Source organism: Cryptotermes secundus, unplaced genomic scaffold (assembly GCF_002891405.2).
Source record: "Cryptotermes secundus unplaced genomic scaffold, Csec_1.0 scaffold142, whole genome shotgun sequence".
NCBI lineage: Eukaryota > Metazoa > Arthropoda > Insecta > Blattodea > Kalotermitidae > Cryptotermes > Cryptotermes secundus.
In genome coordinates, this window is record NW_019743148.1 from 1,949,021 (window position 1) to 1,961,961 (window position 12,941).

The 12,941-nt window shown below is 43.5% G+C and overlaps 1 protein-coding gene across 10 annotated transcripts in view; it reads left to right on the forward strand.

Annotated features, from left to right (window-relative positions):
- LOC111873731 (liprin-alpha-1) overlaps positions 1-12,941 on the forward strand; it is a 438,279-nt gene that overhangs the window by 369,817 nt on the left and 55,521 nt on the right. For all 10 annotated transcript variants that reach the window (XM_023868665.2, XM_023868669.2, XM_023868668.2 and 7 more), the window contains one exon: positions 11,118-11,192. In XM_023868665.2, the coding sequence (XP_023724433.1) occupies positions 11,118-11,192 (75 nt within the window). The remainder of the gene's footprint in view (positions 1-11,117; positions 11,193-12,941) is intronic.

Genomic DNA, 12,941 nt, shown 5'->3' on the forward strand with positions numbered 1-12,941 from the left:
TGCCGCCATGTCGGCCCGTTCATTGTGGGTGATTCCAATGTGGGCAGGTATCCAGTAGAAGTGAACGATTTTACCCTTTTCTGCAAGCATGATGAGTTGCTCTTTAATGGTAAGTATTAGATGACTACAGTGTTTCAGTGGGGAGCCAGAGCGTCGGGCTTCCAAGACACTTTTGGAGTGTGAGAAAAAACTGAAGTGTGTGTTCGGACTCTGTTTTATCATTTCTAGCGTCGATATAATAGCCATAGCTTCCGCTGTGAAGACTGAGGCATACTTGGATGTTCTACGAGTATATAGGTTCGCCGTGGAGTTTGTAGAAGTCACAGAGGCAAAACCTACAAAACGGCAACCTTCCGTTTTGGATCCATCTGTGAAAAAACAACGGTTGGAACCTTCGAGTTCCTTGACCAGCGAGTCGATCATGGCCTTCCCTTGTGGTGATGAGCTGGCAGCTAGGCCCTCGGCAAATGAGACCCGGGCCTGATGAAAGGAAGTCTTATAGGGGTAACTGTATATCAGGGGTTTATCGGAGTGGGCAATAAGGTGATGCGGAGGTTCAATTTCCTTGTAGCACGTGAGAATTAGGGGCTCTTGTCCAATGTGTATCCTGGTGGGATGCATCCTAGTGTCTGCTAGTTGTGATATACGGGCCAGTAGCGGATGATTTGAAAGGGTGTAGATTCTGGAGATGTAGTTGTCACAGAGTAGTTTAAATCTCATGACCAGGGGTGGAATCCGTGCTTCTGCCTGGGTTACATTTGTGGGTGTGGATGTCATATATCCCATGGCTAGCCGAAGGGCTTTACATTGTATACGTTCCATGGAGGTGGTTTCTGTGGCATTTAACGGAGTGAAAAGATGTGAACCATACTCAATTCGAGACCTCACTAGCGCAATATATAGGCGTAGTAGGATAGATGGGTCGGCTCCTATCCATGTTGAACGCAAGTAGCTGATAATAGTCAATGGTTTGATACATTTGGATCTGATGTAGAGGAGGGGTTGTTTCCAATTAAGCGATGATTCGAATAATATTCCCAGAAATTTCACCACTGGCACTGATCTGCATGCGGCGTTGCCTATAGTTACTTCCCAGCGGGCAGCTCTTATGGTTCTATTTTTACCGAAGAGGCAATATTGACACTTGTCGGGGGCTAGTTTTAGCCCGCTGTTCTCTAGAAAGACGTTCATTGTACCAATGTCTTGTGTGAGCTTGGTGGAAATGATTTTGGGATCATTGTCAGAATAGTAGAGGGCGATGTCATCAGCAAACTGGAGTACGGTGCAGGGGCCTTGCATGCTCGCGTTAAGGGGCGTCATGTAGAGGGCAAAGAGAATCGGGCTGAGAACACTACCTTGAGGTAGCCCCCGATACGCCGTTCGTACAACATCCAGGTTGTCGTATCGGAGGTAGAGGAATCTTTCTGAAACTAAATTGTAGATGAAAGCTAAAAAGTGGCGAGGGAGGTTTGTGAGTTTCAGTCTTTCGATGAGGACGTCGGCCAATACGTTGTCAAAAGCACTTTGGATATCAAGAAATACGGCACCCAGGTGTCGATTCAGGTCGAACGCATTGATTATGTCCAGGTAAAGCACAGTGGCATTATCCAGGCATGATTTGTTCTTACGGAAACCGAATTGTAGGGGGGGTAGTAGGTGGTTGTATTCCAACCACCAGTTTAATCTCATGTTGATCATTTTTTCCATGATTTTGAGAAGGCAAGCAGCCAACGAAATGGGTCTGACTTTTCCTTTATCGGGTTTAGGGATGAAGAAGATGGAATACTGTTTCCATTCAGTTGGAAAGGATTCAGTCAAATAGATGTCATTATAGAGTCTTAGAAGCAGGGGTTTGACCGTGTCTGGGAGAGAGCGAATGACTAAGTAGTCAATTCCATCAAGGCCTGGGGATGACTTAGGGTTAGTACTTAGGATGGCTGCTTCTAATTCTTCCTTAGTAAAGGGGTGGTCCATGAATGGGTCTTCATAGTCGTTTTTCAAACATGGCGGTTGTACTGGGGCCCAAGGGGGGCACAGTGATTCTATTGCTGTTTCAATGGTGTGAATCCTCTGCACGTTGTATTCATTCGACTGAGGGGTAGTGTTCCAGGCGCGCTTCAGTCCAGCTAGTTTCCTCCATATGTAAGATTGATTAGTGAAGCGGTTGAGGGAACAACAGAAGTTCCGATAGTAGTCCCGTTTGATTCTGCGTATGTCAGATCTCGTCTTAGCTTCGATTTTCTTGTATTGGAGAAAATTGTCTCTCGATGGGTACTGCTGGAGTCGTAGGAGTGCTCCTTTTCTAAGCCGAATAAGTCGGTTGCAGTCTTCGTTCCAAAATGGTGCTGGGTTAGGGCGTTTGTGAGATTTTTGATTGTTAGCAAGGTTGGAATTCTGTTTGTGGTTTCTCGTGTTGTGGTATTTTCTCCCTGGTGTGGCCTCCATGACCGCGGAGGTTATAGTAGCTGCAAAGGTGGAGTACTTAACCTGGGTGTCGGTATCTGGGTGTAAGATAGTTGCTTCGAGGGCATCTAAGTTGCAGGAGATGTTGGAGATGGCCTGTTGCCAGTTTGTCTTGAGAGTATATATTTTGTGCGGTGCTCGGTGAATGATCCTGGGATTCGCTTTTTTGTGGAGTTCTAGTGTGATAGGGTAATGGTCACTACCCCATGAGTCCTTCCCAACGCACCAGTTGTACGCTGGGTAGGATCGGCTGTCTGTTATTGAGATATCTATAGCCGATTCCGTATTAAATTGTCTTGAGCGGAAGGTTGTATCTCCTTGGTTGATGACACAATTATCAGTACTTTCTATGGCGCGAAAAAGTTTATCTCCCTCAGAGCAAGCGCGAGGGCTGCCCCAGAGGGGGTGGTGGGCATTAAAATCCCCTGCTAATAGAAACCTATCGTGGAATTGGTTTAGGAAGCGCAGCCATTTATCGTTCGAAATGTGTTTATCGGGGGGCCTGTATCCAGTTGCCAATAGTAGCTTTCCCTCTACTAAGTGCAGGGTCAATGCGCATAGTTCAATGCTCCCGTCGCAGTCGTATAGGGCAGGTCGTTTCTCATATTTGAGAAAATTGTTAATGAAGATGGCAGTACCTCCTCCAGCACGATGCGTTCTGTCTTTGCGAATAACGTCGAATCCTTTTATATAGACTTTGTCCGTTTGTGTCAGCCAGGTTTCGTTTAATAGAATGATGTCAAACTGTTGTGCTCTAAATTGAAGTTCATGTAGCTTGTTTTTGAGACTTTGGCAATTCCATTGAAGTATTCGGAGCACGTTGGGGTTCTTGTCCATTTGAGAACTGAATATGTAAGTCGATTGCTTTCCAGATTCTATTCCATAGAGCATTCGAGTTCGGGTCTGCTTTTAAGATCGATTCCAGTCTTTGTAGGTGAACAGAATGGATGTTGCTCATTGGCGAGTTGGTCTCAGCGAGGTAAGGAGTCGTGTGCGAAATACGGTCCTTGGCCGGCCGAGCTTGCACGGCTTCACTGTATTTGCGATTTTTCTGTTCAGGGGGCAAAGGGAATTTACTTGGAGTAGGAGAATGTCGCAATGGTGGGAAGTTGCTGAAAGTTATAGATGGTGAGTGGAACAAGGAATTATGTTGCATGTTGGAGAATTGTTTTTGTGCTATTGCAAAGGGCACATTTTCATGGGCCATAATTCTACAGATTTCTTTGGATTCCCTAAATTTGGGACATTGTCTGTTGAGGGTAGGGTGGTCACCTTTGCAGTTAATGCACATCGGGGTTGTCGCACATGTTTCGCTTTCTGGGTGCTTGTCGTGGGCACAAGTCAGGCATTTCTCAATTGCTTTGCAAACTTTACTAATATGGCCGAATCTGCCGCATTTAAAGCACTGTCGAACCTGTGGGATGAAGGGTTCCAAGTCCAGTCTCGTTCGCCAAATATAAACGAATTTTGGTAATTGTGTACTTCTTACAACAACACTGACAGTGTGGGTGTCGGCCCATTCAGTGTGTCCATCCTTCTGTATTCGTCGCTTTAACCTGGATACTTCTGATACTTTCAGTCCGGGATTTGATTTGTTGAGTTCTTCCTTAATTTCCGCAACAGAGCAGTCTAGGGGGATGCCTCTAATGATGCCTTTCCTAAAAACTTTCATCCAAGGCAACCAAATCATCAAACCGTGTTGTTTCGGGTAGGGGGAGGTTAAAGCGTAGTTAGCAGTGTCTCGTGTATTGAAAGTGATTTCCCACGTGTTTCTCGTAAGAGGGGTCACTAGATCGTATTTTACGATAGATTTCTCTAGCATTCGACATACTTCGAGTGCCATTAGCGGTCTGGTATTATTTTCACGGTTTCCTCTGAGGTGGAGGACAAAGGGCCCTGCATCCTCTTTGGTGAAGGTGAGGGCTGCGGTTGCGTTATCGAAGCTGTTACCTGTTGTCGTGGCCGGCGGCGCAGCGATGTTGTCTGTAGTGGGCGGTTGTGAGTTTCCAACTGTCCGTTTCTTGTTTGATAGGGCATTGCTTGGTGGGCTCCTACTGCGTCGTCTCAGCTTTGTCTTCACCATCGTAGTTTCATCACAGGCCATCAAGTTTACGTCTTTATCCGGACCACTCATCTAGGGTGGGCCCTGGGCCGCAGAGCGGCAAGTAGAGGTTATGTTTTTGCTATAACTGTGTGTTGGATGTATTCACTCTGATTAACGATTTACGACACAAATGTCACAGTAAACCAATGACCACGTCACTTAAAACGTCAAACCGTAATAACAATTCGCAATGTAGAAGTTTCGTTCGGAGCTAACAATTTCGTTCCGCACAGTTCTCTCTTCTACCGTCGAATCACCGTGTGGTTTCGTTGCGCAGACCACGCGACACCCTCTATCCGCTGAATTTGGAACTGACTTCGCCGACAAGCGGCGGTCGCCCGGTCGGTATAGCTCGCTTGCGGACTAAATCCATGGAGTTTTTTTTAGATCACAGATCTTCCTATTTATCAATACATATATCGTCTATATTTGGATAAATTTTCTATAATTTTGTGTTTTAAGTTCTTTCCGTTTTACGCGTACTCCGCCATCTTCAGTCGTATAGCGGACGGCACAGTTTCTGCGCAGTACGTGACTTCGTTTGCATATATTCCGTATTCCTCATTCCCTCTCCAGAACGGATTCCCGTAGTGAACGCTTTAAACAAGTCCGCTTAATAATATAGCGACCTTACAGAAATCGCTGGTTCCCTCACATTTTCTGAAATAACTGAATATAAATCCATTTATATACAGTCCCGCTGAGACTGTAGACCCTCTTCAGGCGTTACCCGGAACAATGCATTATTATGCGATTCTATTGTGAGGCACCTAAATGAGGCACTATTTTGAGAATTATTTTATAGCTCCAAAAGAGTACTTCAGTGGTCAGCTTGTGCATGTGAATACGATTATAGAATACGTAACAGAGGAGTGACTAGCGATAAAGCTGTGTGTGGGTTCGTATTCCCAGCATTGAAATTTGTGGTTTCAACCCAGGAATCTCGCAGTCGTCCAAGTTTTTACAACGAGGCTGTATTTTACATATTAATTTATGTTACGTAATGTCGTAGTTTCCAGTAAATGTTTGAGAGCTGAGTCAGAGTTGGAGCAATGGTGATGATTGAAATTCACTCATTCATGGAGCTGAGCCTTTCTTGAGAAGCTGCCAATTGTACACCTACTCAAGAACTTCCCAGCATTTTATGGTTCATTACTGTGTTCACAAGAGCCCTCCAGTGGTCCCTATCCTGAGCCAGATCAACCCAATTCACATCATCCCATCCTACTTCTCTGAGATCCATTTTAATATTGTCCACCCACCTACGCCTTGCTCTTCCCAATGGTCTCCTTTCTTCCGGTTTTCCCATCAATATCATATATGCATTTCTCCTCTCTACCGTTCGTGCCCTGCCCTTATCATCCGATGATTAAAATTACACTCACGAAATTATTAAATTAGGGTAATTTTTGCTGGTGTCCACTTCATACGCTTGTGTCTTCCTACCTGCTGTCTTAATGCCTAAAATTCGAAATGTATGAAGCCCTAATTTAATTTTATGGGTATGAAACTTATTCTCTCATCCCGAAAGAAAGAGCATATAACAAAATTCTGAGAGAAATATTTTGACTTTAGAGAGAGGATATAACAGAAGGATTGAAAAGAAAATTGTATAGACCGAATGGGAGTGGCTGTTTCTTGAGAAATGATTCGTCTGAATGTTGTGCTCATTGGTTCTGAATGGAACGATTTCTTTCGGAGAGGTATCATCGGTTCGATTCTAAATCGCGTAATCAGCAAGAAAGAACCTCCAGTTATTGATTTTTTTGGACATTGTCATATGTTCTGAGAACTGAGACAGTACAGTCTCCGAAACATTTTTTAAATAAATACCAGGACGAAGGATAATATCCAGAAAGGCATTAATTTTATTAATATACCATCGTCACAAGAAAGAACCTGATAAATATTGACCACTTTCCTTCTGTCGATATCACATACGTAAAATTTAATTTTGAACCTTGTTCTAGACCTTTTTTTTAATTAACACACAGCGTGAGTTGAAGTAATTTATAGAGACTTGAACTGTACGACCGTATACAGAGATAGAAAACAGGGTGGAAATTGAAAAAGTAGTAGCTTGGTGGCTGGAAGGGAGGCTGCATGCTATCCACAAGGGAAATAACTTCACTTCGTGGGAGTGCGTCACATAGCTCAAGCAGCTGAGTCTGGCAGCCTCCTACGTGAGGTCCGGAAACTTAAGCTTTGTCCTGAAATCCTTCATTGTAATGGAGCAGCAGTGTATGTGACTTCCAGCATAGCAGATTTGTCTGTATGGGAGGCTGCAAGCTGAATTTCTAACGAGATGACGTTATAATTAGATTTAAGTGGTTTAAAACGTAACGAGCAAGAGGATCTGATGATGACAATTAACTTAAGCTAAAGTCTTTTCGGGCGATCACCCGTGTCAGTGTTGATTTAAAACCCAACCTTTCGTAGGTCCCATCCATCTGCAGTCATCACGGTCGCTGATGGACCACATCGACCCGGATGAGGAGGGCGGGGAAGGGTTGCATAACGACAAGTCTTATATGTAATTCATACTCATCACCAAATAGTGTTCATTCATTCATCAGTAATCTGTCAAGACGACAGGTCCACAGTCTCTTCCAAAACAGTTCCTCCACTTAGTACGATCCAGAGTTTCTCCTTCAAATAAAAATATCCTCTTCTGATGCCAAGGTCATCCAGCATCTTCTTATGTCTTCTTCCTCGTCTTCTGTTTCGCATACATGATGTCCCTGTTTTTGGAAAGAGACTATCCAGGAAAAGTGATAATGTGGTAGTTTTTCCATTTGCTTTCCACATCGCACAACAGCCGTTCAAACCACTCTGGTCACGCCTGTTGCTATACGATCTTGAACAATCTCGAGCATCATTTGCTCTGTGCTTCAAGTCGCTGCTTCCGGCATCAGTTTTTGGTTTTTGGTGTCTCTTCGTCTAATGCCTACTCTTTGACCTGTAGGAGGCCCTGCCAGTAGCTACGCTACCGCTGGTATAGCTCTCAGGGTCCTTGGCATATTCAAACCCCCTCACCACGATAAGGTGGAGACCCAAACGAGGGGGCAAATAGTGTTATAGCCAACAAATCCAAGGAGAATAAGATGAGTGGGACATGTAGCATGCATATGAAGAATGAGAAATACAGACAGCTTGTAAACCTGAAGCGATGAAAGAACTTGGAATAAACGGACGTAGAATGGAAGGTACTACTACAAAAACTGATCTTAAATGAATACAGTATATGCCGTATTAGTACTGTGGTTCCAGAATTATTGGCATGAGGCCTCCATACTCACTCACTCGTGGAGCTGAGCCCTTCTTGAGAAGCTGCTACGCAAGAACTTCCCAGCATTTTATGGAACCCGAAGGTTCACTACCGTGTTCATAAAAGCGTTCCACTGGTCCCAATCCTGAGCCAGATCAATTCAGTCCATACCGTCCCATCCTATATCTCTAAGATCCATTTTAATATTGTACGCCTGCATACGCGGTAGAGTAGTTAGTTGAGGCACTATGCTACAAGCCGGAAGGTCGCAGATTCAAGTACCAATGGGGTCATTGAATTTTTTCAATTGACCTAATCCTTCCAGCCACACTATGGCCCTGGAGTCGACTCAGCCTCTAACAGAAATGAATACCAGGAATATTCTTGGAATGTTCTTGGGGGTAAAGGGCGGCCGGCGCGTAAGGCTAGCAACCTTACCGCCATCTGCGTAGGTCGTACCGAAAGTCATGAGCAACTTTTTTTTTGCATACAACCTGGGAGCAGCAGACGAAAGAGAGTACGGTGGTATGTGGAAGCAGCTGTTGTGTTAACCTTGAGTGTCTTGTGACGTCAGTAGCGTGCATCATGTGACCAGTATCACTCCTAACAAAATGGCCGACAACGATATGTCGTTTCGCCAGCGTTCTGTAATCGAATTTATTGTGAAAGAGGAAATCCCTGCTGCAGAAATTCACCAGAGACTTCAGCGTGCTTATGGAAGCGTGTGCATGGGTGCGATCAGTGTTCGAAGATGGTTGAAACATTTTAAAGATGGGAACACTGGCATCATCGAAGATGAGCCTCGGAGCGGTCGCCCTCGAACAGCCTCAACTGAACGTAACAAGGAAAGTGTGGATGAGATCATTCAAGATGACAGGCGTGTGACCGTGGACACAATAGCCCGAAGACTTGGAATAGGGCACAGCGCAGTACAGGAGATGATTGAAAGCTTGGGCTGTAGGAAAGTTTGTGCTCGTTGGGTCCCGCGGTTATTGACCGAAGACCACAAAGGTCAGCGAAAAGCCATCACCTCAGAACTGCTGCAGAGATATCGACACGAAGGCGATGATTTTTTGCTCTTTATTGAGACAAGTGACGGAAGCTGGTTTCACCATTTCGAGCCTGAAACGAAACGGCAGAGTATGGAATGGCACCATTTGCATTCTCCATCAAAAAAGAAGGAAAAGACAGTGCCATCAGCTGCGAAGGTGATGGGCGCACTCTTCTGGGATGCAGAGGGGTTTATCCTGGCGGAATTCCTGGAACCTGGGCAAACCATCAATGCTGCTCGTTATGTCCAGACGCTGCACAAGCTCCGTCGTGCATTGCACGGTAAACGTCCGGGACGAAACATCATCCTACATGACAACGCTCGCCCCCACGCCGCTCGCCTCACATTGGAAGCAATGCAAAGATGGGGTGGGAAGTTCTTCCACACCCCTCCTATAGCCCTGATCTGGCACCCTCCGACTACCATCTTTTCGGATTTGTGAAGGATCAGCTGTGTGGACAACGTTTTGAGATGGGAGGCAATTCAGAAAGCAGTGCGTCAGTGTCTTCGGATGGCTGGAACGGAATTTTACAGAAGGGGAATTTTCCAACTCCCAGAACGCTGGGAGAAATGTGTACAAAGAAGTGGCGATTATGTGGAAAAATAAAGAAAGGTCTGTAGATTGAGGTGGTGTATCTGGTTTGTCAATAATAAAGGATGTTACTTTACAAAAAATTTTTGCTCATGACTTTCCTTACGACCCTCGTATGAGCCGATTATCTAGAAAATGTGAGAATCTCGACATCTCAGAATGGTATGATCCTCCACGGCCTGTTACAAGGATACCTTTACTTTTACTTTACTTTCACCCCCACATACATCTTGGTCTTCCCAGTGGTCTCTTTCCTTCTGGATTTTCCACCAATATCCTATATGCGTTCCATTCTTGCTACACACCCGGCCATCTCAATGAGGCTGCCGTATGTGAATAAAAACGTTTAAGGTGGCCTAACATATAAAAGGCTCAAACCATGTTTTAGCAGCTCCCAATAATAATTTATTGATGTTAATATCTATAAAGTAGACCTACTTTATTGTTTATGTATCATTAGAATTAATGGCATCAGCTTATGGAACCACTGCTCTGGTGCTTACGTTTCTATATATGTCGTTTAAATGTGAATGTATTCGGCATAGCATATTTAATTACGAGTAGGTTCACTAAGTTCACAGTCTTGTATGGCGCGTACTGAGTTGGGCTGCTTGTAACACTGATATCGCTGTTTTGAATCTGATCGGGGCATGGTTGTTGTGAGTCCTGAAGGAGGATGGTGTCAAAGGGTGGTGGAACAGCAGCAGAGGCATCCCCCCCCCTTAATTAAAATGGGAGAAACTATCATGCATTTTCAGTACTCAGACAGTAAGCCACCTTCTTTCCGTGTTCTGTGTCAGTGGGGAGTCTAGTGATGGGACCATTCCCCCATACGTGGAATCTTGCTAAGTGTCTAAAATTATCATACTTAAAGAAAGAGCTATGAATTGGAATATGGCAGAGGGTCCTAATCCATAACGTCCAATTAAGAAGAAATTGATCGAGCAGTTTGATTACAAGTTGCACCCTTGATCATGCAACCAGCACTACTCTCAATACCGATTATTTGCTTATTCCCTCGGCGTGGGCGAACTGATTTTGAATTGAGTGGTGCAACGGCATCGTAGCCAAAATGATTGGTGTTCGTTTCTTGCAGTTCTGGGTTGAGGAAAGTACTGAGAGATTGCAATGGGTGCATGCACATTTTATATTACGAGTATAAGAGGCATATTTTTCATAGGGGCTGTAACAGGCTTAGTTGTCATTTTTTTTTTGTTACTCTGTATATGTACTTGAATTTGATATTTTTACTGTGGGTAAATACTATAAATATTTTTGCGTTCCCATGTAGTAAAATTTTCACTTTAAGGGGCTCAAGGTTTGCTAATTGAGATACAGTGGTCTATCTGTTTCTAAGTTATTTAGCATCATGTGAATGGCAGGCATGTTGGGATTTGGAAGAAAGCAGTTGTGGCCTATTCCACAGTACTTTCCAACCTATAACAACTGAGGGAAACTGCAAAAAGTGTAGGTAAAAGCAGCTGGTAATTCGGATGACTTTCTAACTGGATATCTCGCAGATACAAGCCTGGAGCATTACGGCTGCTCCATCCAGTACAGTCAGTGGTCTAGGATAAATAGCGCATAATATATTTCTGTGTTTAATTAGGTGCACTTTATTCTTATACATCTTTTGCAGGTGAGGGAGCGGTTAAGGGTGGCATTGGAAAGGGTAGCCACATTAGAAGAGGACCTCACAACAACCAAAGATGAAGTGAGTTAATCCTGTTGAAGGTTCTGAGACGTTTCACTTTCTTAGTAATTTAATCAGTATAATAAAACCAAACCTTGAAATATGACTACAGTGTATGAGTTCCTTCCAGAAGGTTTGGAGACAGATCTAGGAACACACGTTGTAAGTTCTTATGCCCTGTTTGTATTTATTCTCCACTGGATAATACCTTGCAGCTGAATAATTCAATTCTAGCCTTCCTGCCACTTCAGGAAGTATGCCTAGAACTCATTAAATGCATGTTCTCACACTAAAACAGAATTTGAAATAGAGGTAAAAGCTGTGTTTGTCATTTGGCTTTGGTCGTTTTTACCTGATGGGTGGGCATATTTCATGAAAATTTAAATCGTCAGCATCATGCTTTTCATCTGTTCTCGTTACATGCTGTTCATGTAATCTTTATTATTTGATGTCCATGGCATGTTTTGCCATTTAGTTCATCTGTTTACCTGTTTATATGTTTATAGCTCTCTGTGCCTCATGGCTCACAATAGGGGTACAATGTATTCACCTGCATGTAAAGTTGAACATCACATTAAATTAATGGAAATTAAGTCTTTGTCACAGTGTTTAAACAGAAGTGTGTTCTTTGAATGCGTATGTTTCCAATTATATCCATATGAAACACTTATGCTCCAACTAATGTAGGAACGGCAGTGCAACATGTTTGGTTAGTGACATAGACCATTACTTCATCATTGAAAAGTTGCTAGATTGTATTCTGAACATTCTCCTGGTACTCATGTATCAGTGGGAAATTCACACATATTTACACAGAACTTTTCTTCCATCAGGTTGCCTATATGAGATTTGATGTACCATGGTTCATAGTGTAGATGGACTTTCGCAGAATAAAAATGGGCTGTTTTTAAGTAAAAAAAGTTTTGCCTGGCTGTATTACTGCTAATGCTTCATGCAATTAAAGAGTCATGACTTATATTAAAAGGGCTGTAATGTGTAAAGTTGTCCCTATGCTTAAGTAATTAAGTGTGTATCATATGGCCCTTGGGTCGACTCAGCTCTAACAGAAATGAGTAACAGGAATTAATTAAATAATTTTCCTGGTGAGTAAAGCATGGCCACCGCATAGGGCTGACAACCTTACCGCCATCTTTGAACCGATTCTCTAGATAATGTGGGACCCTCAACATATCACAACTCTATGGGCCTTCACAGCCTGTGACAGGGATAGCTTTACAGTACTTTACTTTTTTTTTTTTACCTTTTTACCATGGAAACATATGGAGGACATATTCTTGACCTCGGCACTGGGTGGAGGTGAGTCGTCAACTTTATGCCCAAGCCACTTTACCCACTCAGAAAGAGTCCCATGTACACATTAGGTAGGAGGCTGGATGGGCCCCAGAAACAGTCTGGACAGCTTGGTGAGGGAAAAATCTTGCCCCTACCAGGACTCAAACACTGACCCCTCGGCTGTCCAGGCCATAGCCAGTTGCTATACTGACTGTACTGTCCCGGCTCCCAAGTTGTAATGTAATAAGTGATATTGTTTCATATTGCTGGTCTTAAGTACGTATTATCCTTTCCTATTTCTTCATCATATGAAACAAATATAATGTTTAAAAAACTAAATTGAAATTACTAGTGTGGTGATGCTTCAATATCTTGGAACATGGAAGCATATAATTTGAATTAGGAAGTTGTAAACAGTGTAATTGTCTTTGTATTGAATGTAATGTTAATTCTGCATCATCCTGTTGTGTACGTGGA